We start from the raw sequence: 26,018 nt of genomic DNA, 5'->3' as shown, positions 1-26,018 counted from the left end.
CATGTTGGCGCTGGCTAGTGCTATTTGCCGCCGAGCTGTCAGTGGCAGTTGAGTGGTGTGGTCTGTTTCTGGCTTGTTATTGGACGCTTCTTTCATTGTCCTTTTCTCATTGGTTGCTCTCTTGTCTTTCAATTCCCGGCTTGCGTATGAGATGTTATTCTAACCTGTGATTGGTTAATCTTGTGCTGCTGTGTTGCCGGGTGATGCGGAAGTGTTAGTTGGGGCTGCGGGCGTATGGGTGGTGGATGCGCGCACGCGGAGTTAATATATTTCGGTGAGCGGACAGGTTTTCCTGATAGGTACGCCGGGCTCCGGTGATTCTTGTGTGGGGACAAGGGCTCGAAAGAGTTTAGGGGGTTCATTTTAATGAAGAATTGATTGGCCTTGTGTGAATGACAATATGTGGTCACGTGTTGTCCTATTTTATTCCATTCTGTGTGATGGTAAAGATGTCAGGGGTGTGGTGAATGGGAACACGCCTTAATGTCTGTGTGACCCGACAGACTATGTCCTGACATTTCATCATCCGGCACAGGAAGGGGAGAAATGTGCATGGCTGGGCTGATTCCTACATTGATCATTATGGATAAATACATGAAAGAGCAGCAGGGTAATCTTATGGTTCTTCCTGCCATATGAAGTTAGGGTCAAAGTTTTCCAGCTTTGTTTTGGTTACCAGAACCTGATCAGGGAAATGGTGACAGGCAGAAGGATCTGATACAATAGTCACTACCTTTGTCTATGTTTTGCATGTTTCTGTAGTGTAGATTGACCCTTGTATTGTTTGCTTGTTTTATTGCTTTACATGTGACTGATGCAATCTATTTGTAAGCCTTCATTTTCCCTGGATAGGATAGCTTTCTTAACCTTAAAATGAATTTCCAGGGCTCAAGGAACCCCAATTATAATTTACCATGGGTCAATAGAACCAATGCCACAACATACTAATACCTAATATACGTCTGGGTGTGCCATATAGCACCATCAGAAGGGAAGGACAATCGGCCACATCTCTAGGAACCCTTATCAACCTTTAGAGAAGTCCTAGGGTTGCTTGAGAAGAGTTGGGGTTGGAAGCCGTCTTAAATGTTTTTTTAGGTAAACAAATGTTTATTGGTTTTAATTTCTAACCAATTGTATTTATTTTTGTAAAGGCTGATAATCGGAACACATTCTAGAGTACACCGAAGTGTGAGCGTTGGGGGTCCCTTCTTCCCTGGGGCTCCCAGACATGCTGTCTTTGAAGAAGTATCTGACGGAGGGTCTTATCCAGTTCACCATTCTGCTGAGCCTAATGGGTGTACGTGTGGACTTGGATTCATATCTGCCCTCTCACCTACCCCCCTTGCACGAGATCATCCTGGGGCCTACATCAGCATATACACAGACTCAGTTCCACAGCCTTCGAGGTACCTCTGAAGGTTATGGAGTTCATCCCAAGAGTGTGGACTTGGACCAGTTTTTCACCTCCCGCAGACTCCTAAGCCGTATGCGTGCTCTGGACCGGCTCCAGGTGCCCAGCACAGAGCTTGATGCCTGGTTAGTGCACAGGGAAGCCGAGAGCTCTGTGTCCAGTGCGCAGACTGGCTCCAGCCGATCTACAGACAGTCCCCAAAACCTCCCATCTTCAGAAAGCAGCATCAGGGACAGCTTAGAGAATGACCAAGGACGTGGATCAGAGGAACTCGGGGCTTCCGCTCAGTCTGAAACCACAGATCTCAGCAAAGAGGTAAGAAAGGACTTTGTCAATGCATGTTCTATAATCAAGCCGTTTTCTACAGGTTTACATGTCTGGACTTGTGAACGGATTTGTTGAAACAGGATTTAGGGAGGAGGGTGGTTGTTTTGGAGGAGAAGGATCCGGGGGCTTTTTTCTATGTTGACATATGAGCAGTCTGCAATGCAGACAGGAATAGGGTCCCCTTACATCACTCCATAGTTAATCATGTGCATGAAGTATGTACAAAACAAAATGTAACTTATGTAATGTAAAATGACGCAAACAAATGTCTATGAACTAGGATTAGTTTTACTTTTCTAAAAGATTCATAGTCACATGTGGTTCTCCATTAGTCTTGCTACAATTGTGTTACTAATAGACCTACTTGATGTAACCAACACATGATAAGTCCCTTTATTGGTTAACATGACATTTTATTTGCTATGGTAAATGATAATCTTCAGTGTATGCTTGCCTAAAGTAGAGTTTCTTCTGCATCTTTTTCAACTTTTTGTTTTTTTTTATAAATCTTTAAGCCCATGTGTCTCCATAACATCTGAAATGTTTGAGGTTGTAGCATTGTGCATATGAGCTATGTATATTTACTTTTTGTTTAGGCATCTAAGTAGTGATTTTGTTTGTGTATTTTATTTGAATAGGCAGACGGATCATAACTTGGCAGTCTTGTGTTGGAGATAATGATGAAGGCACTGACAGCTGTTATTTGTGTCAAGTTGGCAGCATGACCAGAGCTGACAGGTGCCTGGTCCACACTTGCACAATATAGAGCCTCTTAGGCTTATAGGAGGAAAGGGACACTCGTATAACCTGTTTATGTGTTAGCTGACTGCAAGGATAAAGATGACCCATGTCTCACACATATGGGGGGAGAGTGTCATATGATGTGATGTGCACTTTGGCAACAGGACATTTATTCCTCAGTGATTGGTGTGTAAAATATTTACTTGCTATAGAGATGGTAACAAGTTATTTTTGTATATGTCCTTGTCCATATGTATGCCTGTTGTATTGCTGTAATTGTGCAGTGCTTTATACTTCTGTGGCGCTGGGCCTAATGCAGCTGACACAAGAACATGACAAGATGACATCTTGAAGAACTGGTAACTCGACATTGACCTTGAGAGTCTATGAAGAGTGTTGTGCCTCAGCAGATAATGCCATGATTTGCTGTAAGGCTCTGTCTTTTTCTACAGCACAGTCAATGTGCTTCATAAAAGCCTTTTTTTTTTCTTTATGAAATAAAGTTTAAGAAAGAAAGAAAGAGCCAATTTTTTTGGCAAACGAAAATCTATTTGGTGAATTATTTTGAACATCATATAAAACGCATAGCATGTGGATATAGTAAAGTAGGTCAATCCCAAGTATATTCAAGTGGGATGTGGGACCTTGAAGCTAGACGAAGTATCCCTGATATCAATAGTAACGTCATGTAACCCAACGCGTTTCGCCTAATGGCTTCCTCAGGGGATCTGCGAGAAGCGTTATACAGTGATGGTAGATTGAGAAACTCTCAAGCAGGGATTACACTACGGTCTCTCTCTCTCTCTCTCTCTCTCTCTCTCTCATACATATATATATATATATTACACTCACACAATGGTCTTTAATCTGAGTATCAATCTGATTCAGAGTTTTAGCAGACAGATGTGCTACAGGGTTAAGAGAGCAAGGGGAAACCCAAGGAAAACGCGTCAGGCTACAAGACATTACTATGGTATATACTATTTATATCATCAGGGATACTTTGTCTAGCTTCAAGGTCCCACATCTGACTTGAATGTATATGGGATTGACCTACTTTTACTATGTATATCCACATGCTTTATCACATTATGTGTTTTATATGATTCACCTAATAGATTTTCGTTTGACAAAAAACCCTGGCTTGGCAAAACAATTACCACGTAGAGGATAGCTGGATCTTCTTCTGCCTTTTTCTATTTATTTTTAATTGGTATCCAATTGGGACGATGTATGTCACTTTTTGTGGTGCTTCCAGTTTAAGCCATCTCTGCTGGTACCCAGTTTTAAAAAGCGATGTGTTCACGCATACATATCCAGCTGAAGCCCCCAACACGACTCGAGTATGAATCGGTAAACTAAAACAATAAAATCGGTGTATTTTTTTGCTTTTTCAGGAAATTGATCCGATAGATATTTTATGGCTTCAGGATATTGACCTTGGAGCTGGGCGAGAGGATTTTGAGAGTCACCAGCATCACAAAGACCATGAGAATGTTTGGGAATCCTTGGGTGATAGCTCAGGAAGTGAAGACGTGGATCAGAGGTTGCAAGTGGATGGAGAGACTGGAGAAAATGTGCCAGCAGAGGTGAGTGACTATAGTGGGGAGAGTGAGTACCATTTATACCTTTATGGAGTACTGATAGTTGGTGTCTTTGTAGAGTCAGACGGCTATGTCATTGGCAGAATGCCTGAGTCTTCTGGATGACACTTTTCAGTTTGATTCTCCAGAGGTAATTGGTTCTCATTCTTACTGCTGTTTTGTAAAAGCTCTGTAAGGCCTTGTAAATTTTTAACCATATTTTGGCAAGCCTGGAATTTAATTTTAAGGTTCTAGAATAGCCCAGAGCTCTGGTGTGGGGTGTTAATAAATGTTAAGTAATACTGTTCCAAATGAGAATTTTTTTGTTTCATTATATTAAAGCCCTCAACCTGTAGATTAATTTTTAATCTGGATGATGCCCCCATCTTGTTTTTACCATTAGATTACTATAACATGGGACATATCATTGGTAGTCAAATGGTTTAGCAAACTGCCAGCATGCTTTAACAATATTTTAAACCAGCTGTTAGCAGAAATTGAACATATTTCAAGTAAATACCTTTAGGATGAATAACTTTCCAAAAGATGTAGGGTGCTTTCTGAAAGCATTTAAATGCTTTGTAAAAACTTTTTCTGATATAAGTTTAAGAATATGTGCACAGGACTTATGAGTCTAGTCTGACTTCTGTTTTTGTAGTTTCCAGCTCCTGCCCCTACAAATATTTTGGATACAGAGCCCGGCCAGACAGGTTTAGAACAAACCAATGGTTTACTGTCCCCATTTCTCCCAGACATTGAGACACCTTTGGACTTGGAAGAGCAGTGGCAAGACCTAATGTCTCTCATGGATATGCAGGTACTGAATGTTTTTAAATGTGACCTGAACACTTTGATGTTTTTAGAGTAGTAATCTAACATGGTTGTATTAGCTGAACTGCAGGCAAAAAGTTAAGTAACCATTTGAAATATATCATATATGTAAACTAAGTCTTACTGCCAGAAAATTTTTAATCATCTTTAGCCAGGCTTTTATTTATGCTATGCATCATACCTTGGTGGCCTAACTTTTTTGGGCAGCACAGTGGCTCAGGGGTTAGCACTCCAGCCTTTGGAGAGCTAGGTCCCAGGTTCGATTCCCAGCCAGGACACTATCTGCATGGAGTTTGCTGATTCTCCCCGTGTCTGCCTGGGTTTCCTCCGAGTACTCCAGTTTCCTCCCACATCCCAAAAACATGCAGTTAGGTAATTGGCTTCCCCCTAAAAAAATTGACCTTAGACTACATTAATGAGATATGACTAGGGTAGGGACATTAGATTGTGAGTTCCTTTGAGGGACAGTTAGTGACAAGACTATGGACTCTGTACAGAGCTGCGTAATATGATGGCGCTATATAAATACTGTGTAATAATAATAATAACATACCTGATATATTTCTTTAGCAAGAGTGCGGTTATAGGAAGCATTTAAGATTACTTTTAATAAATACAGTGGTACCTCGGTATAAGTCAGCTTTGGAATAAGTCCAACTTGGTATAAGTCCTGTTTGGACACAAAAAATGTTGCTTGGTATACAACCTTTGTGCTAGAACTTGTATGGGTCAAAATGAGTCCGAACACCGCGCGCTACCCTTATTTACCTCCCTCGAGACAAAGCCACGACTGCCCGCGAGCATCAGTACGCCAGTTTCTACCATTCAGTGAACAACCTGCGCTATAACTCTCTGTGAATTACATAACATCTCCTCCTCCTCCTCCCTTCTCAGCACCATCCTAGTAGGCACTCGTCTCCTCGCAGCAAGGTAAAGTGAGGTTAAATTCTTTAATTTATCTAATTGCTTTTGTATTTATGTATTTTAGTATTGGGCAGTGTTTAAATTTTCCTTTCATTTCCTATGGGAAAAGTTTGTTTGGTATAAATCCTGTTTGATATAAGTCTAAGGATCTGGAACTGATTAAGGACTTATACCAAGATACCACTGTACATAGTTTGATCTCATGGTGATGGTATTTGCCTGGAGATAAGCTTTAACATTTTTTTTTCAATTTAAAAGTGATATGTAGAGTAAGTAGTACATAGCATTTTACAAGGGGCTGCAGGATGATGGCTCTTTTTCATTATTCTATTATAGCAGGGTTGAATCATTAATTAGGAGGATTAAGGAAAAGATTGCAGGTAGGTACGATTGTTATATTGCAGAAGTGACATCACCTGTCCCTTCTTCAACAAAAAACCTGCCTGCTCACGATATTTTTTTTTTACTTTTAGTTCTGCTTTAATGGGGTTTCAGTTTAGTTGTGAGTTATTATTCTGTAAACTTTTTGATTGTTTTCTAATTCACAGTTCACCAAGCTAAAATGACTCTTGCCAACTTTAATTTAGAATATTACTTTGATCTCTTTAGCTTTTCTTGGTGAATTGTAGATGTTATTCTGGTAAAGTGGAACTAAACTTTTATGTAAACTATTGGGCTGTAAAGCCTGTTGTCAAGGTAAATAGTAATAAATTGGCTGGTGAAACCACACTTGGCTGGTGAAACCACAGTGAAAATATGATGAGATCACTTGCTGCTATTTATCCTTCACAGCCTCCTGAACTTTGAGGAGCAGTATCGCTCCTTTTATGTCACTCATCAATATGTAGGTTTTGACTGTTTTTTGTATTTTTTTTTTTTTATTTGTGACCTGAATACTCTGCAGCTTAGCTCATTTGTTTGGTTTATTAGAATGTGGGAAATTCCAGCAGATTTTATAATTTTTTTTAAATCCAAATGACACCACATATTTGGAGTTTAGATACAATGAATGCTTTCTTCTGAATAAAGCAGTACCAAAAATGCGTATTGCTTAATTTTGCTTCTAATAACACATTTTATTAATTTATTTTCATAGCCCATGGACATCAACAGTTCAGATGAGGACCCTTTATATCTAAGCATGGACCCATCACTCCAACAGAATGAAGGCATCCAGCAAACAGCTTTTCAGGGTTGTTCTCAAAACATGGCTCTCTACAGTCCCACTATGGAGCAGTTTCCTATACCCGAATCCCCACTGCCTCAGCTTTCCTCTCATAACTCCACTGAACTGAATTCAACTTTTGGGTTTACAAATTTTTCAGGAATTCTATTTCCTTCACAGCAAAATAGTACAGCTAATGTTACAGCAACTAATGTCCTTCAGGATCCGCTTAGTGGAATTCTGGATGAGGCTTTACTTGATGAAATTAGCCTCATGGAGCTAGCACTGGAGGAAGGATTCAGTCAAATGCAAGCCTCACAGCTCCAAGAAGAGCTAGATTCAGATTCTGGTCTGTCTCTCGACTCCCATCAGAGTCCCGTGTCTCCTAGTGGTTCTGAGACGTCATCCTCCTCTTCCTGCTCTTCTTCCTCTTCCTCCTCCTCCTCTTTTTCTGAGGAAGGAGCAGTAGGATACAGTTCAGATTCTGAAATAGTGGAACCGGAGGAGTCAGAAGAGTCCATTGGATACCAGCCAGAATATAGCAAGTTCTGCCGAATGAGCTCTGAGGACCCCAGCCGATTTCAGCGCTTGCTTTATCTTGAGCATGTTGGACACAATCATACCTACAATATGGTTCCAGAAGAACCAGAGGAGCAACCAGAACCTACATTGGCAAGAGGCAACAGAAGATCTTCAGCTTTTGTAGACAGGCAAGCAGGAAGAGATGAGCAAAGGGCAAGAGCTATGAAGATACCTTTTAGTAATGATAAGATTATTAACCTGCCTGTGGAGGAATTTAATGAGCTGCTAACCAAGTACCAACTTACTGAGGCACAGCTTTGCTTAGTGCGGGATATTCGTAGGCGAGGAAAAAACAAGATGGCAGCTCAGAACTGCCGCAAGAGAAAATTGGACACAATTCTAAACGTGGAACAAGAGGTTAAGCGTTTAGGTCGAGAACGTAGTTCTCAATTGAGAGAAAAAGGAGAAAACTTGAGATCTCTCCAGAGAATGAAGCAGGAAGTTGAAAGTCTGTATCAGGAAGTGTTTAGCCAGCTTAGAGATCAGGAAGGTCGACCATACTCTCCTCAGCGATATGCCTTACACTATACCAGCAATGGCAACATAGTACTTATGCCACGCAACGCAGAGGGCCAACAAAGTCGACGTTCAGAGAGGAAGGATCGGAGGAAATGATATGTCTGTATTTGAACTCAGGAATCTTACAGGACAGCGGGTGTGGGCTGTGCTTTCATTCAGGCCTCTGTATCAAAATCTTTCACATGACTGACCCCATTGAGTGATGAGGTAGATGTCGACACATACTGAGGGCCAGGGGCTTTTGTCCTGTCTGTATCTGGGCCCCGTCTGTCCAGGAATGAGGAGGAGGCCAAGCTGGGCCTGCGGACAGAAGCATGCCAAGGAATCGTACACTTAGGCTGATAAAGGGAGGTTAAAAACCATTTTTTAGTCCTTGATCCTGTAATGTCTAAAATTGAAGGCAACAATGTCAGGAATGGATCAGTCGGTTTGCATGGGGCCCAACCTGTCGGTGTGCTGTCCTAAAAGGACACTTGGGTACAGTGGTGTAGGATGGTCTCTTTTAGTGTATAAAGTGATTTGGGATAAGAAACCTAATAATGCTTGGACTCTTGAGCCTCATAAAATCAAAGCATTGCTTGCCAGAGTTTTCTTTGGAGGGTGTTCCATATTGAATAAGTTGTCTTCTTTGTTTTCAAATTTATGGGGCTCAGAGATTCCTGGCAAAGATAACTATATGACCTTGAAAGATTATCATTGTTTTTTTTCTTAATTCTGCAATTCAGTTTTTACCACATTTAAGAGATGCTTGAATCCCACATTGCCAGACAGGGCATGACCTAATCACACTAAGTCCATGTGCCAGTGGTAGCAGCATCCAGAAAATCTTGTGGAAGAGGGCAGGATGGTCTGTGTACTATGAATTCCTTTGTTGATTAGCAGGAATTGTGATTTGAGGGATTAGCAGTCAGTAACTGAATCCTTTGCTCTTTCTATAAAAATTCACGTGATCGGTTAGGTTTAGAGTTTGCCGAGTGTGATAACTATGCACGTTCCATATTACATCATACTGGAACTAGAACAACAATGTATGGAAGGCTTTTTTTTTTTTTATTTAGAATAAACTGATTTTGTGATAGACTCTATACCGAGTAGTGTTTTTAGTTTCTGCATATCATATCATGTTTGGTTAAAAACAAGTTTATGATGAGTGTGAAAGATTATATACATATATCATGCGTTTTTTAATTATGTGAAGGAAGAGCAATTTGGTGGACAAACAAGGTGCAGGCCTCTTTCAATTGTATTGAGTTCAGCTACTTTTCTTCCACTAAAGTTACATTGGCAGACAATTGATCATAAAGCAGGCCAAAATGTCAAATGCAACTAACAGTGAATTTTAAATAATTCCAGAAAGTTTCAGATGATGGAAGAAGAATCACTTAATCACTCAGTATTTTTGCTTTGTGTTTTAGGTCTTTCTCCCACTATGGTTGTATGCTAAAAAAAAAAATGTTGCCTCTCATGTGACTAAGCTGCCCAGTACATTAGAAAGCAGACAAAACCAGTGCACTGAAAACCATGGTAGTGCATTTGTGCACTACTTTGCCATCTTTTTAGCACATAAACGTGTGTTATCACTTGTGAAAAATGCACGCTGTATAGAATTAGGGTTGTCCTATCTGTTCTTAGAACTCAAAACTATATAAATGCCTAACAAATTCAGTCCACGTCCATACATATCCCTTATTTAATGATTGGGTGAAGCTCCTTCTATTGCCGAGTTTTGTTAAATGAACAAGATATCTTCAAAGTGGAATTTGGTTCTGCATCAAAACTTGTAGCAACAAATATGGGACTAACTAGCAGAGTGGCTTTATGTGCCAGACATAATATTGGAAACATTTTTAATAACTTATTCACCATCAGTTTGCAAAGTGGTCTGACATCCTGTCATGGATGCCTGGAAGGATGAGAGTTGGTAACTATGTTGATGCACAGGCAGTAAATAATATCTCATAGTTACTGTTTTTAATTTAATATGTTAGGATAAGTAAAGCTTTATGTACCATGTAAAAAACAATTTATGCCAACTCTTGTACAAAAAACTGTAAAGAGCTTGCTTCCATTTTTTTATGCTTCTCTTATCAGTGGATGAAGGTATTTGAGAATGACAGTATTGTAGACAAAGATCTTTTATTCTTCCTGCCAGTTTTTTTACACTATAGACAAGTTCAGCTCCTTATTTATTTTGAAGCTATAAATGCAATCTTGTCATCTTTTTATTATGAAGTCTTGCACAGCGTAGGTACCAACTCCAAGTGACACGTTACTTTCTCTGTGTGCCAAATCTAAACAAGAGCATCTCAACTGCCCATAAAGGATGTATGGGTCACTAAGCTAGTTTGTAAGTAGATAAAACATATAGCCCCATTTATAAGCCTGGTGACCAAAAGCAATGTACCAATATTTAGTGCTAATCAGCTGGCATTCAAATGAATGGAGTTTATTGCCACTATGGTAGAAATACAGTACAGCAATCAAACACTGTGGGGAAGTGGGGTTTCAAGAAGCCCATTTTCCACTTACGATCTGACAAGGAAATCAGCAGTTAACCAATTTTGTTGCATCTGTTCATACATGCTGGTAACAATTGAATTGAAAATTTAGGTCATGTGTACAAAGGATCCATCAAATAACCAGTGAGGCAAACATAAACATACGGTTTTCAGTTGTTCCTGAATGACTACCATGCAACATGTAGGTTAGGTTTGCTTAGTTCATAGCTTCATATCTCTCTCAGAACTTCCTTTTCCCAATACCAGAGTGCACAGTGGTGGTCTCTAACTTGAATACTTCATCAATGAGTTAAAACAAGCGTGCAACATGTATAGTATGTAGCGTTCCTCCTTCTCTGCACAGTTGTTGCAGGTCAGTGATGTAAAATATTCAAGCCACAGAATTACTCTGTTAACCAGGCAACTGTATTTTCAATTAGAGATCAACGATTGCCTACACGTAAAAAAAAACAAAAAAAAACTCCAATGCCTCCTGCAGTGTAAGAGAAGCATAAAATAGTATATCATGATTCATTTTGTGCCAGAAAAAAACTGATCCTATTTCCCCCTGCAAAGCCATGTCCTGATCTGGTGACTCAAGAGCAGGTGTCAGGGTTTCCCTATTCAGTGACATTACAAGACAGAAGTCACACAGCTGTTATGAGAGAGCGTCTGTTGCAGGTATGCGAGTTGTGTGTGAGCAGTGAATATATTTTGTGTTACGCGTGCACACAACACAAACAGCAGCAGCAGCTGAGGCATGTAATTTTATCCTCTAATTTACTGTGTCCTGATCATAGTAGATACCAGTACTCACAGGTGCTGGTGACTTGATAACTAGTATCATTCTTTTTGAATGAATGTACACTTAACTGCTAAAAAAAAGAAACCTCTACCTCTTAAAAATTGCCAGTGGTGCCTTAGGTATATATATATAAAAAAAAAAATACCTATAGCAGTTTGTATATAAAAGCGGTTTGCCTAGGAATGTTCACTTCTCTACCCATCAAGGAATTGGATATTTACATAAACACTCACAAGATATGTTACAATGGATTGTTCCTAAAGCCCAAACAAAAATAAATGTCATGTATGAGGTAATGGTAGAAACACCTTTAGGCTAAATGAAAGTGCTTAGCAACACCGTACAGACCATATGCAAAACAAGAAATGGTTTCATGTGGGGGAAAAAAGCCTCCCGTTGAGAGCTCCACATGAGAGAAATGTCTATAATGGTTTCACTGCAGTTTCTGAAGTGCAAAGAGAACCAGATTTAGATCCCATAGGTCACAGAATAACAAAAATGGGAGAAACATAGGAGACCCATGTTACATATATAATCTATATATATCTATAGCTCTCAAGTGTGAGAGACCTACAAACTCCAAAACAGGATAAAAGAAAGGGTAAAGTTCTAGCCTTTAATAGAGTTGAGAGCCCAATGTTGGTCCAGACAGTAGCAGGAATGAGTCTTCATCCTTTAGAAAACTCAGGGTGGAAGCCCAAAGACACACACACACACTAAGTATGCTTTTCATGTCCAACAAAGGAAAGTAGCCTTCCAAGCATCAAAGGAATTACAGATTGCATGGCCTCTAAGCAGAGGATCTGTCCAGAGATGTAATGGACTTGAATATTGAGAAACGACTCCAAGCTGCAGCCATTGGCTCAGTCAATCGGCACACTACAAGCAAAACTGCAATTTTTCATATTAGCTGAATCCTTTTGAAAAAAAAATGGACCATGCCCTCTGTCTGAAATTGAACATGTAACAGGGAAAAGGTAAGGCAAAGTATGGATTCACAGTAAGAAGCTAAAAATATTAAACCCTTCCATGGGTTCCATGAGTTCTGCTGCTCATTCAACCAGCCTATTCACTAAGTGAGCCTTATGGTGCCCTACATGGAACACAGTGGTCAAAGATCTATTCTAAACAATCCCCATAATGTCCAGTTTTAATGGGGTCCGCATACAATACTTCAAAAGCCAGTCAGCCAGAAGGACAAATGTGCCAGATAGCCACAAAACAAAAGACAAGCTTCAGCAGTGGACTGAGGATCACTGTTGGAAATAGGAGAGAAGGAATAATGAAGACTACCAGTCTAGGATACCATAAAAAAATAAATAAATAAAAAATGTAGTGGGGTACAGCCTTTAAAAACTCTTACTATTGGGTGGATTGAACTTTAAAAAAATTCTTCTGCTTAGTACTTTTTTTAATCTATGTATTTGTATACAACACACTAAACTATGGTATTAATGAGATTTTATAAAAGGAAAAAAACAAAAAGACAGTATTTTATAAATCTAAAAGTTTTATTAGGACGACTGACTGACAAAATGTGTTTTGATTTACAGTTTAATAAAAGTCCTCACAGAATCCTAAAACACATGCTTAAAAAAAATTAAAAAAAAAGACAGGTTTATACAATTCTTTTGTACAGGACACCCCACTGGAGTAGCCAGCATTGAGACCAAAACTAACAGGGCCTGTTTGGATACCGGGCTTATAAAAGAGCCCCTGAAGAACTAGGGATTAGCAACATCCTGGTTTATAGAAAACCTGTACTGAGGAAGCATGGAGGCTGCCATTGTCAACCTAAGGTTGAAACAAAATACTAGTTTCCCTAGCTCTGATGGTCCAATGACATATGTACTTTCTAAATCAGTAATCCAGATTAAAAGTTTATCTATTAAGAGGCCTATTTATAAAAAGTGACAATCTGATATTCATATTGCAATTTTATTCTTTCCACATTTAAAATCTTGATTGCCACTAAAATAATGACATTTTTAAAAGTGAGAAAGGGTTATAATCCTTGGCCAACATAATTTTAATAGTAGTATATGCCTGTACCATAATTACACTACAATTGTGATCAGAAATGTTGCTGCTTTAAAAAGGGCAATTGATCATGGACGTGTTTGCCAATTTAAAAAAATGGCTATGCGGGTATTTGCATAAAACACAGCTCAACTCCTCCCAACAAAGTGGGGCCCCGCCATAAGTCCCTATACAGTGGCAATCAGACTGGCGTTTTTGTATAACAATAGTGCTAATATTTACTAAAAATAATGGCACTTTCATAGCAATCCAACATATCACCCTTTTATAAACGTGCCCCTAAAAGCTGACTTCCACTTTGACATTTTTTATCTGCATACTTGTTCCTTCTGTTTGTGACTCAAAAAGTGTTAGAGACAGCATTGCCAGCCTAAAGGAGCTAAATTCATTTATTTCCTTTAAGAATCCCCCATTCCCCCGGTTGTAGGCTAGCTTTGTAACGGCTCAGTGGTGTTTAAAAGACTGCATAATGATAACTGCCACTAATGCCAATTAAAAAGTTTTTTTTCTACATTTTTGGATAGTAGATTTCTTAATTACAATATTAAAATACAAAAAGGGACATTTTCACTTTACCCTCCCACCCCCCTATTATCTCAGAACTGTTTTTTAACAAACATCACTAACAGCCAAACAAAACATGCTACTCAGTAAAAATGCAGAGTTTGTAACACTAGAGGGAAAAAGGAGGAGAAATGTCTAGGGTGCAGTGTCTCCTGTGCCACACGTATGAAACACCATCTATGCAAGAAATACTGAATCCTGCAGACATCCTCACATCCCCCTCCCAGTATGATGAACGAACCACCATCCATCAGTTGTAGTAGAAGGTATATGTGGTATTTAGTTTTTGTCTTCTTTTTTGTCATCATCCTCTGATGGGTAAGAATGCCACGTGAGCCGTTCCTCATAGAACGAGATCACCACCTGGGGACACTTCACATTAGCTTCCTTTGCTGGGACCAAATCGGCTTCATCTGAGTTTTTCCTGTAGTAGACAGGTCGAAAAGAGATAGGCATTTAGTTTGAGGGCATGTGGGGTCAGCAAGAAATACAAACATTTTTAGGACAACTCCCAGAGCAAAATGATATAAATCGCCAGTGGGATCACAGGCAGAAATTAAACCTAGACAAAAAAAAAAAAAACAACAAATTGTGTTTTTTCATAGAAGGTTGTGTATTTTCAACTTCAGTGGTAACTTCAACCACTTAACCAGAGCAAGGAACTAGGGGTAAAAGATAACACTCAAAACCCATTTTTTTTTTTTTTAAACTTATCTACCCATCTTTTTCTGTCTTTTGAAACCCTCACTACTTCCCACCACTACATATCTCCCCTCCTATTGTGTGTTACTTCTCCTACCTCCTAGATTGTAAGCTCTTCGGAGCAGGGTCCTCTCTTCCTGTGTCACTGTCTGTATTCGTCTGTCATTTGCAACCCCTATTTAATGTACAGCGCAACGTAATATGTTGGCGTTATATAAATCCTGTTTAACAGTAATAAATTGTTATGTTTTTGCTTTGGTCCTGTTTAATAAACATTACCTTAAAGCCTTGCTCTAGGCAGAAGTAAAAATTGCCTTTGAACGTTTTAATCACTGTTCACACGCCATGTGATGCATATCAGTGACTGTAGATGCTTGCTGTAATACACTGCAAGTCATGACTGAAATGCCTAAAGGGTGGCAGGGAAAACTTTTGTGCTTTTGTTGCACGTCCGAAGACCACAACCCATTAGAATAGGGATTCCTGCATTTATTTTTTTTACTTTTTTTTAAGCAAATAATGTGTAAGCTAGATGTCAGTCTACCCAAATCTTTCTAATAAAGGCATTTGCTTATGAAAGCTCACAAAGTTCTAAAATTAATTGCTATTGATAATAAATCATGTATTGTAAGTTTACTTGATAAAGACAAGTAGAGGGTCAGGACCTCACCATTTCATCAGGAACATCAACTCTCCACTTGAGTCTGTGGCTCCAATGATCCTTTCTGGCTCTAAACCTCTAGCAAATCCACGGGGCTTTTCTGCCTGCAAAAGGTAACACAAATCATGTCTGTATCAGTGACCAATAACAAAAGGAAGTTACAGATAGAGTAAGACATGGCATATGAGGACAGGCAGAAAATAGCACCTTGCTGTATGAATTCAGCTTCAAGCCTTGAACGGTTGATTCGACCACTATAACACTGATTGCAGAAGGGTACAGTGCTTTCCTGCTACACTGAAGATTATTCTTCCTTCATTCATGGCAATCATAACTAAAGAAACAAATTAGCCTCAATGCCTTAGTTTAGGCAGATGTGGAAGATTTTGATTTTGGTTTATTGTCAGCCATGTTTTCTGTCACCTGCTCATGAAGAGAAAAACAATGTCAGGACACATTGCATCGACCTGATTGACTGCTGTCACATCAGATTGATGGACTTAAGCTGCATTTACCATACAGTCCCATCAACTGTTTCAATGCCCAAGCAGCAAAGCATATGGCTATCACAAGGGAGATCTGTAAAAGATCAACTGGTTGGTATGGACTTAACTGTATTCTACCACAGCTGTGTTTATCTCAATAGCACTTTTCAATATCTATTGCTCATATATAATTCCAGACTTGCATATAAGATGTGTCGAAATTCAGGGAAAAACAAAAAAGACCATAGTACCAGACTTGGCTATAAATATTCATTGGTAAAATGTTTTGTAGCTGCTGAGACCTGCCTTAGTCTTCAATGTGCAAATTAGCTATCCAAAATAGTTTTAAGCATCATGCCTGTTCTCTTGAGAGAAGAGCTGAGGGAGGTATATGAGTTTATAAATCCTTAGAACAGTGCTTTTTGTTTTCTTATTAGTGCTGAAAATCTAATTTCTATAGACAAAGCACCAACCAGTAGACAAGGAGAAAAGAACCATGTCTGCAGGAAGTCTCTGGATACAATACTTTCTGATTTACATACCCAGTATAAGCAAGGAGCAAATGAAATGAAAAGTAAGAACCGCTATGCATACTTGCTCAGGTCAGTGTTGTTCCAGAAGAAGATCTGCAATGGCACCCCACCATTCACCTTTCAACCTATTGAACAGTAGTGTCATTGCACTTAAAGCTGAATTCCAGACAAATGTACAATATACACATGACTGCAAGTCTTTATTCATCCCTGTTTTTTTTTTTTTAACTCAAGCAGTTCACCTGAATTTTCAATCACTGTACAAGAACAGCCTCTCTGGGGGGTAAAAGCATTGCAAGAGGCCAATCAATTGTGCAATAGTGCAAGAAGAATGCTGATACGAGGATAAAGTGGTAGAGAAAACTCACCAGTGTACGGTTTCTTCTTTCACTGATTACGTACAGAATATGAGATGGACCAGACCTATTTTTGTTACTGGAGTGCAACAGACAGGTACAAATTCTTTGACAGGTAAAACAGCTCACTATATTTATCTAATTGGTGTATTAGTGGTCTGAATGGAGTTATTAATTCAAATTTTTTATTGAATGCAAATATTAGTAGTATTATTGAAAATTAGGGAGAAAAAGGCCAAACATAAATTGAACAAACATTTGAGGCTGCTAACCATGAATTATGTCTAGGCGCGATCAGCCAATAATTTTGCCTTACTTCTAAGTAACCTCTATCATCTTTTCATTTTGGAAAAAGGATATTAATTCTATACAATCCTTTCAAACAACAATACCTCTTCTTTCTTCTTCTTCGGCTTACTCTCATCTGCACCGGCAGGTTCACTGTCTGAATCTGCTTTGCGTTTTCCGTCCGCCTTCTCTGACTCACGTGCAGTTTTCTGCGACTGCAGGAATTCTGCAATCAGATCTGGACAGTCCAGGTTCTCTTCAGGCTCCCATGTGTTGTCCTCCCTGGAAAACACCAAAGAAAATATTATCCAATTACCAGCTAAGAAACTAGTAAAAAAGTGTGAAATTTCGTCTCAACTGTTACAGACATACTGCTACACCTTGGGAAGAGGCCAGAGACTTACTAGTAATACTCTATACACAAGTATACAGCTGTATAACAGTAAGCACAGTTTTTGCAAATAAAAGACAAATGCACTGTTTTAGCATAAGAACCTTAAAGAACACCTTCTTCACACCTCTAGTTAAGGGGTTTCTAGTCAATGATGTCCTATCACACATGAATCTGAAAGATGTATCTTCCGATGAGTCAGAACCATGGCAAAACCTACACTCCAAACAACTCTGTGAAAAGGTGATTAAAAAGCACCAGTCAGGGGAAGAAAAAGTTCACTAAAAAAATCTCCAATATGTACTTCTGTTATTTGCTCCTTTTGGTAAACATACCTTTACCCCCTGGGATACATATAAATGGTGCGATAACACTTAAAGTAGAAGAAAAGTTAAAATTCAGGAGACATCCAACACACCGAGAACAGGTTAGAAACAGGTTAAATCCTTGTCCAAATGTATGTGTGTAAGATTTCAATGCAAATATGTTATTCTTATTTGGGGGTCACAAAACTGCCAGACAAGGAAGCAAGCACATTAAGACAGGCAGTGGAGTTCACAGAATGAGCATTACAGCACTGATGTCACATGGGGAAATATCATTTTCATAGCAACTGCCTGCTCCCAGCTCACTCTCTAATGAAGGAAATAGCAGGATCAACAGGTTAAATTCATAAAGGAACTTAATATAAAACTTGGGACATTGGATTTTTTCATCGATTAGTTTTATAAACATTTTTTAAATGGTTTAAAGTACACCTATCAACAATTTTTTTTATTTTATATAAAAGGGTAAATAACCATTTAGAAAGTAAAATCTTTTTTCCCCATTAATACACATTTTGACCCTCCCCTTTGGTTTTCACTGCCGAACCTTTCTTCTCCCAGCAATGCTTTCATACTTTGTTGTGAAGAAGCAGGTCCCATTTTCATACTTTTACACTTTTTCATAATTATTTTGTTTATACACAAACACACTTTTCTGAAGTGGAACCTCTTGGGATAGAATTATGGGTGTTCTCTTTGTTGATTTGATTTTAAAGATGCTCCTGTACTGTCATCCTTATCTATTCTGCAGAAAACAAAAGTCAGAAATTAAAGATCTCGAAGCTCTACCTTGAAGGATTTCCTTTGTGAGTAAACTATTACCATTGTCACAGTTCAGCTAAATTATAGTGCAGAGGTGAGCATATATCTGAAAATCATGACTTTCCTCTGACTGCACCCTTAATATTTTGGAGACTACAGCATAGTACCAGGTGAATACAAAATTAAATAAATCCTCTTGGATCTCGGGACAGCATTCCACTTAGTGCAGGGGTGTCAAACTCAAATAAACAGAGAGCCGAAATTAGAAACTTAGACCAAGTCAGGGGCCAAACTTGAAATTTATTGAAAAAAAAAAAAAAAAGTTTACTACTTCATCCATAACTAACAAAAAAAAACCCTCTACACACACTTTAGGGTTGAAAAGACTAATTTCTATCTATTTATGCAGGCTGTGTGTTGCGTCCTCTCACATCACAAGTTTGTCTGACAGTAAATAATACACTATGCAGTCTCTAATGTACTGAAACAAACACAATGCCCCTGCTTTTGTGCACGGCTTTGTATCACATGATGGGTGTACAGGAATAATGTCTATGTATTGAATATGATGATGTGAGGTAGTAACGCGGGTGGGCCAGATGTAGTTCATTTTCGGAGTTCTTTGGGGGGGACAAAAATAATGGACCTTAAGGGCCAGAGAGTTCGACACCCCCGACTTGTATTCTGCTAATTTGTAGTTTACCAACATAAAAATTAATGTTTATATTTCCTTATTTCTGTATATTTAAAAAAAAAAACCCTTTCTAAACTTTATTACATATGTTTGTATTTACTAAATGTTTCTCTGCTTCAACTGCTACATTGATTAAATGAAGGTACTGACAAATCTCCAAGATAAAAGTACCTACTCAGAAAAACCTTTCCACTTTAGCAGATATTCAACTTTTCCTTTAACAACCCGCCGATCCAAGACTTTCTCCACCACGTATTCTTCCTCCTCTTCATCTACCACTTCTTCCATTTTTTTTTTGTTTTGCTTTTTTCCCATAGAGGTCGCCAGTTTCCTGGTTTAGTGGGGCCTAAAAAATAACCAAAAAACAAGTTATGCCGGTGCATACAGACTTCAACATAAATTCTTAAAGCAGATCTTTTACCACAATTTTCACTTTATATAGAAGGGTAGACAATTCTTTACTCTTCTTTCTTTTTTCCATGCTCAGTGTGTTCTATACTGACAACCAAAAACAAGATTGAGCCAATCTTGTTTTTAACTGCTTGCATTTTAACTGCTTGCAAGTGGGAATTTCCATATTGCCAGCACCTGTTAATTGCTACAGTTGAGTTAAATTACAAATTAAAGGAGCATCACATGCTTGAAATACAGTTATTTAATACAATTCTGATAAGGTGCCAATAATTTGTCCAGGCCATTTTTGACGTTTTGTGTAGAATGTCTCTTTTTTGGGTTCTTCCAGTGCCAACAAATGAAATAAACATGACAACACCAAAGCTTATTTTTTGGGAGAATTGGTGCATTTTCTGACATAAATGCAAGGGTGCCAATATTTTTGTCCATGATTGTACATCACGAATTCCAGGAGGAACTGCTCCTTCTGCGTATGCTGTTGAAAGATGCCAATCTCATGCATGTGCATTTTTTTTTTACAATTACAAGAGCCTCTGTCACCTGATCTTGTGCCCGGTGACGTAGGCAGAAGAAAGAAAATGGTGGCACCCCGAGCTTCCTCCACACAGGGACGAAGCAAGAAACCAGGATGATGCAGGACCGTATAGAAGACAGGAGCATCGAGGGACAATGCAGGACCGTATAGAAGACAGGAGCATCAAGGGATCTCAGTCTTTTCTTTTAGCAAAAAAAAAAAAAAAAACATTATACAGCCATTTTGTTAAAACTCTTTTCTGGATTGCTACAGCTACCATGATTATGGCCATCCAAAGAAATAAATGATGGTCATGGTTTATGAACATTAGGCGAAAGGCTTAACTGGGACCTTTATTATACTAAAGTTGTGCAATAGCAGGCATGGCCACACAGTGATCTTATAAATGTCTTTGAAGGGTTTTTACTTTGCAATTTTCTTCTAAAGGAAAGAGGAAAACTTGAACTCTTAAAGCCCTTGTTTGCTGACATGTCAAAATGCATCCGTTAGACCTGAAAAGTATTTAAAGCTAAAATCTCTTTATGAAGACATTAGTATTTATTAAACACCTAATATTTCTGCATCATATTGAAGCTGTATGAGCACAAACTGGTTTACCAGCTTATAACCCTGACCATATCACCAGCTCATCTTTTATCTCCTTTCATCCTGAAACCCAGGATTCTGGCTGGGGAAAACTTTCCAAGTCACAGATGCGATCAGATGGATTTACAGCTGTCCAAATTACATCTAATGTGATTTGGGATACAAACCTCTCTCATCTCAGGAGGCTTCTGGCTGCTCCATCTGTGCATGCCCATTTTCAGACATGGGCAGAAGGGGCATTTCCCTACACTGGGGGAAAATGAATGTCGCGCTCACGTATGTGTAGCGCCCAGCACTGGGATGATAGAGAATTACAGGACGGCGCAGGACCCAATCGAGGACATTTCTAGCGGGATCTAGGGAATTAAAGTTAAGTGTGATTCCCCCCCCCCCTATTTTAGTAGAGGTTTAGTTTAGGAGAAGTAGACCAGAAGCTCATCACCACAACATGTCTGCAGACAATATGCTGCCAGCTTCTTTCTCCTCTGACAAAGTAGGCTTTTCACTTGAAACAGAGAACTCCCAGCAGAGTCCTGCGGACCCCTTCTCACTTGCTAATCTCCCCAGGCTCAGGGGGACTTCCATTAATACTTTAAAGGGGTTCTTTATAAAGCACTGGATAATTTATATTCTGACATATGATGCTACTACAGTCTTGGAAGTCCACGAGGAAGACTTAGATTGCGGCAATGCACAGTTGAAGGATTCTGAAAGCAGGGGCTGCTGATCCAAGTTACTTTTCCATGGCATTCCTGAATCTATTGTTGACATTCAAGCTACTGTTACCGCTCTGTTCCAGGAGGCAGCCCCTGATCTGTGATCAGAGACTTGAATTTGAAAGAAAGCAGCCAACCCTCAGCAAAGGGAACAACTCACAAAATGTGCTCAAAACAGGAATGCCTAATATCACTCAAGGTCTTTTTCAGCTCCAATTACGAAGTCAGAACTGGACATTGGATGAATATCCTTGTTCAACAATTATTGCGTCCCTGAACATCCCGCTTGAGTTTTACTACATTTGATTTTGTTTTCTTCGTGCTGGTTTATTTTAGCACACATTTAAGGTTTGCTCGCAGACCTACTTACTTTTTTGGTTCTTTTAATTATTTTATCCAGAACATTATATACCTCTAAGAATTTCACCGTCTCAGGAGTGGGTTTTAAAAACAACTTATGTCATTTTCTCTAGAAATCGGTCTACGCTTGTTTCTGGCAATCAGGTTTCCTTTGTCTTTTGGCTGATTATGTTATATTTTAAATTTACTGATTTTCTAAAAGATATGTTTTTTTAGCATTTTCTATATTAAGATTTTGACAAAGAGAAACAGATATCCTTAAATAAAAATAACACAGGCTTTAATTGGCATACAGGATTACCTCTGCTTGCTTCCCTGTGACATCTAGCAAACTAAAACTGCCCGGAAATCAAGAATAAAACCCCGAAATCTGAGGGTCTGCACCAACATCAAGCTGGAGATTTATGAGCTACTCAATTGTTCCAAGTTTGTAAGTCTGACTTGTGAAAACAGGTAAAGCTGATGAAAGTGAACAATCAGAAGAGCATTATCCAAATAGGAAATGAGTGTGACAGACTAAAGCCACAAGAGAGCTAGGGCCTCACCTACCCATAAAAGAGTATCCTTGGGGCAGAGAAAATGTGAAAAGAAAACATTGTGATCTGGTAATACAGTACTCATCCTTACTTCCATCACAAAAACATTTGTGACTCTCCCTACTGGAAAATGCAGGTAAACATCCCTTGGATTTACAGTTGCTATAAACCAGTTAAATGGAGTATGGTCCTGGTAGAAATGAGGGGTTTGCCAGGGGTCTTCCACCACAAACGCAAGAATGTAGAAACTTGACCCTCAGATTTATTGGGCATTATGACACCTTAATCCACTAGGTTTTCAAAGCTCTGGATTTCTCTGGGTCCTTTGGAAAGGTCATGAAAAGGTATCCCGAAGGTGGAGGGATGTTAGAACTCTATAAGTCCCAAAAATAAAATCTGCTTACACTGTGGCAAGAACTCCATTCTTTTTTCCATCGGGGTCATCCAGTTCAATCAGGGAGGCTCTGGAGTGTAAAAGAATACTTTCTTTTCCAGTAAATCTTAGGCTTAACTTCTTCTTGTCTTAAGCTCTTGGGCGCTTCTGTGCATGCCAGAGCATCTCGGACATGTGTAAAAGGAGCCTTTTTGCGCAAAAATAAAAATTTGCCAATCTCACACATGCGCAGTGGGATCAGCAAATTTTTTTTCATCCTACGTCACCTGATCTCGCGCCTGGGTCGGGTAACATAGGATGAAGAACAGGCAGAAGAAGAGAAGATGGCGGCATCCAGAGCCCTGGCTCCAGGACGACACAGAACCCGATGCAGGACACCCCCGGAGCGATCGTACTGCCCTGCAGGATTGAAGGTAAGTGATTTTTTTTGTTGTTGCAGTTTTGGGTTAGTTTCTCTTTAAGGTTCTTAGTGACCAACCCCCCCCCCCACAGATTTGCTTGAAGCATCAGCAAAACAAACAAATCATTTTATGAGTTAAACAACTGCTTTCTAGTGTATCTGACACAAAATGGGATTTTAACTATGTAAGCCAGATACAAGAAAGGTGGACCACCACCCCTTAAAGTCTTGATCGCCGTGGCTGAATAAAACAAAAAATTGTGACAAGGAACATCTGATTGTACCCCAATGGCTAACCTGAATGGCATTATGTCAAAGCTTCAGCCACAAAGAAAGCTTTCGCTGGGGGATGGATTTTAAAAGAAGCCAATACCAAAGAGCGGAAAACGGCAGAAAAATAGCCAATCTTTAATTAAGAGAGTAAAGGAGCTCCTTCATCCTGACACACAAAAAAATGATTTAAAGTGTTGCAGGGAGCTCATTTTTGACAATTTTCCTGTCCTAGTCGTAAGAGCCTCTGTCTTTCATATGCTGGGGTAGTTTTTTTCATGTTTTATAGCTGTGGGTATCCTTGCAAGGTGAATTAACTGTTCTTCATTGATCCAGGTAAAAAAATGATCCAGGTAAAAAGTTTCACTGATGCAGAAAGTAATGGTAAAGGGTAAAGTAACATAAATAAAATAAAAAGAAGGAAGAAACCTGAACCCTGACCATGAACAATTAAGGGTAAGTGAAGTCTTTTTTTTACCCGAGCCCATTGTTCAGCAGCCACCAAGCTATTGCTATCTGACAGCTCCTTGTAGCAGCTTCTACTTACACCGGAGAGGATGGCGCCTCCTGCCTAGAATTCAACACACAATGCCAACTCAATAATTGCTCAAGGATTGTGCAGTGCAAGGTCTAATTTTTTTGCACTCCTCAGCACCACTGACCCCAAACTATCCCGCCAGGACCAGCAGGGATTTTGTAAGTATGGATATGTATATAAGGGAGTGAGTAGGACTAGAGAATAATTTCATTGGTTTCCTTTCAGCCCCCCTTACACTGTTGTGCGGCATTAGCTGTTCATTTGATTTGGCTGCGATATACAGGGTTCATATTGTGCTCTGACACAAGGATAATAGGAAGGTGCATTTGGACATCATTATTTATGAATGAAACGACATCACACCAATACATGTAACACAGCGCAGTAATGTGTCAGATTTGAAGCTGCGGTCTCCTCCTGCCATTGTAATCATGAGCAACAAGTGAGAAGATGGTGGGCAACAAAGGGGGGGCATGGGCATAATATGATGCATTGATGTATAAAGTGCAGACTTTTTTATAAGCCGGGTGGGAAGAAATTGTAGGTGGATGTCAGCCCTTGATTGTGACCCCACAGTAACCAGCTCACTGAAAAGTGCCAGGGGGGACACTGGTGGGTACTGTAGTACTTTTAGCAATTTTTCTTTCTCTAGGCTAAATCTGCCCACACTTGGAGCTCAAACTATAAGCGCTATTACAAAGGTAACTGGTGCATTCCGTGCCCACCCAACTGCTTTTTTATGCCATTCAGATGGGAACATTTAGGGAGAATATTGAAGTGCAAGCCCTAACCCCCTACAAATGTATATTCACCAGAACACAGAGATCCTAATTCTATTGTTTGTTTACATTTATTATTAATAACAATATTTTAGCAGCTATAATGTGCAGGTCCTGATAAATATAAACAGGGGATAAATAATAACAAAAAACACTTCTGAGAGTTCAGCACTTCTGCTTTGAACTTTTATTATTCAATTCTCCAACATAGACAAGAACAACTTTTGAACTTCAAACTATTTTATATCCCCAATCTGAATACAGGTTTGCAATCAATGTGCATAAAGAATGTTGCAGAGTATAAAACATTTGGAGTTTTGCTTCATGCGCATGGTTGCCATCCTACAAAAACAATAGCCACTGGTTCAAACTAATAATAAATCTGAATCAGCTAGGTGACAAAGTAAGTAGAATATAATACTTGTGAATGGTCATCATCACATTATTATTGTAACTTTGGTCAGGATCCCCAACCTACACACCAGCTGCCCACATACTAGCCTGGCATTGATTAGCCTCTGCCCACCTTGGGATGAGTCTGCCCAACAAAATGAGGGATGGCACCCATCACTCCTGCAGGAAGAGATATGGGGGTAGGGACATCACTGTGCTCAGATTTTGCCTTGGCAGAGTTTATCTCATACCCTTCCCACACCCCAATTCCAGAACCATCTCCGACTGTACCCAGTGCCTCTCTCACCTTTATACAGCACTGTGTCCCGGCTCTCTGGCCTGTGGTGGGATAAGGCCGAAGGGTGGGCTGGACCGGGCGCTGCACGGAGATATCGCCAGATACCGCTTCGCCTCTTATTCCCCAATTCGGTTCGGTTCTGAAAATGTGGCGCCTCTAAACAAAAGGCTCCACACTGCCGCCACCAAGGCCGCGCACTGCGCATGCGCACTGCCGCCGAGCATCACGGGAGCCTGAGCTCAGATCCCGCGGCGTTTGCTGTACTCGAATGGGGCCCAGGTATGGTGGGTCTGTACGACTGGAAAAAAACGGACGAGAGAAGCCTTATGTCCTGATAAAAATATTAAGCATCACAGACTTGTTTTATTATCGTTACAGCACATAAACTACAACTCCCATGAGCCCCTTCACATACCGGAAGTGAGCAGTGAGGGGAAACAACTGAGGAGGGAAGCTGTGTTATTGTCTTGTTGTTTTCAGGTGATTTGCTTCACTAATAGAGCGGTTTGGTGATAATGAAAGCTTCCATACATTTGTTGTGTAGTCTAGGTGCTGGGAAGCTGTGTATCTGTATGGGATGGAGGCCACATATCTGTAGAAAGTAATGGG

The 26,018-nt window shown here is 39.6% G+C and overlaps 3 protein-coding genes across 7 annotated transcripts in view; 2 read left to right on the top strand and 1 right to left on the bottom strand.

Moving 5' to 3' along the window:
* Positions 1-139: 139 nt before the first annotated feature.
* On the top strand, positions 140-9,171 carry NFE2L1 (NFE2 like bZIP transcription factor 1). Of its 4 annotated transcripts, none has more exons than XM_072414868.1 (6): positions 140-274; positions 1,155-1,729; positions 3,880-4,071; positions 4,145-4,216; positions 4,724-4,882; positions 6,917-9,171. In XM_072414868.1, exons 2-6 carry the CDS (start codon positions 1,232-1,234, stop codon positions 8,180-8,182), a joined length of 2,187 nt encoding a protein of 728 aa, XP_072270969.1. In that variant the 5' UTR covers positions 140-274; positions 1,155-1,231; the 3' UTR covers positions 8,183-9,171. The 4 variants fall into 4 exon arrangements, with proteins under 4 accessions (XP_072270969.1, XP_072270972.1, XP_072270970.1 ...); XM_072414869.1 differs by having other exon boundaries at positions 181-299; XM_072414870.1 differs by lacking the exon at positions 140-274 and adding an exon at positions 464-610.
* A 3,710-nt stretch (positions 9,172-12,881) lies between these two features.
* On the bottom strand, positions 12,882-25,642 carry CBX1 (chromobox 1). The gene is made up of 5 exons (XM_072414864.1): positions 25,419-25,642; positions 19,367-19,537; positions 17,123-17,300; positions 15,366-15,460; positions 12,882-14,417 (listed from the first exon to the last, which is right to left on the bottom strand). The coding sequence occupies exons 2-5, from the start codon at positions 19,504-19,506 to the stop codon at positions 14,273-14,275; spliced, it is 558 nt and encodes a 185-aa protein (XP_072270965.1). The 5' UTR covers positions 19,507-19,537; positions 25,419-25,642; the 3' UTR covers positions 12,882-14,272.
* SNX11 (sorting nexin 11) overlaps positions 25,617-26,018 on the top strand; it is a 17,216-nt gene continuing 16,814 nt past the window's right edge. The window contains exons 1-2 of one of the 2 annotated variants that reach the window (XM_072414865.1): positions 25,617-25,688; positions 25,788-25,889. The gene's annotated coding sequence lies outside the window, so the exon portion shown is untranslated. Of the gene's footprint in view, positions 25,689-25,712; positions 25,890-26,018 lie in introns of those variants that run through there. The other variant, XM_072414866.1, reaches the window with a different exon arrangement.

This window comes from Pyxicephalus adspersus, chromosome 6 (genome assembly GCF_032062135.1).
Source record: "Pyxicephalus adspersus chromosome 6, UCB_Pads_2.0, whole genome shotgun sequence".
NCBI classification, from domain to species: Eukaryota; Metazoa; Chordata; class Amphibia; order Anura; family Pyxicephalidae; genus Pyxicephalus; species Pyxicephalus adspersus.
This window is presented reverse-complemented; position numbering and strand designations above follow the sequence as displayed.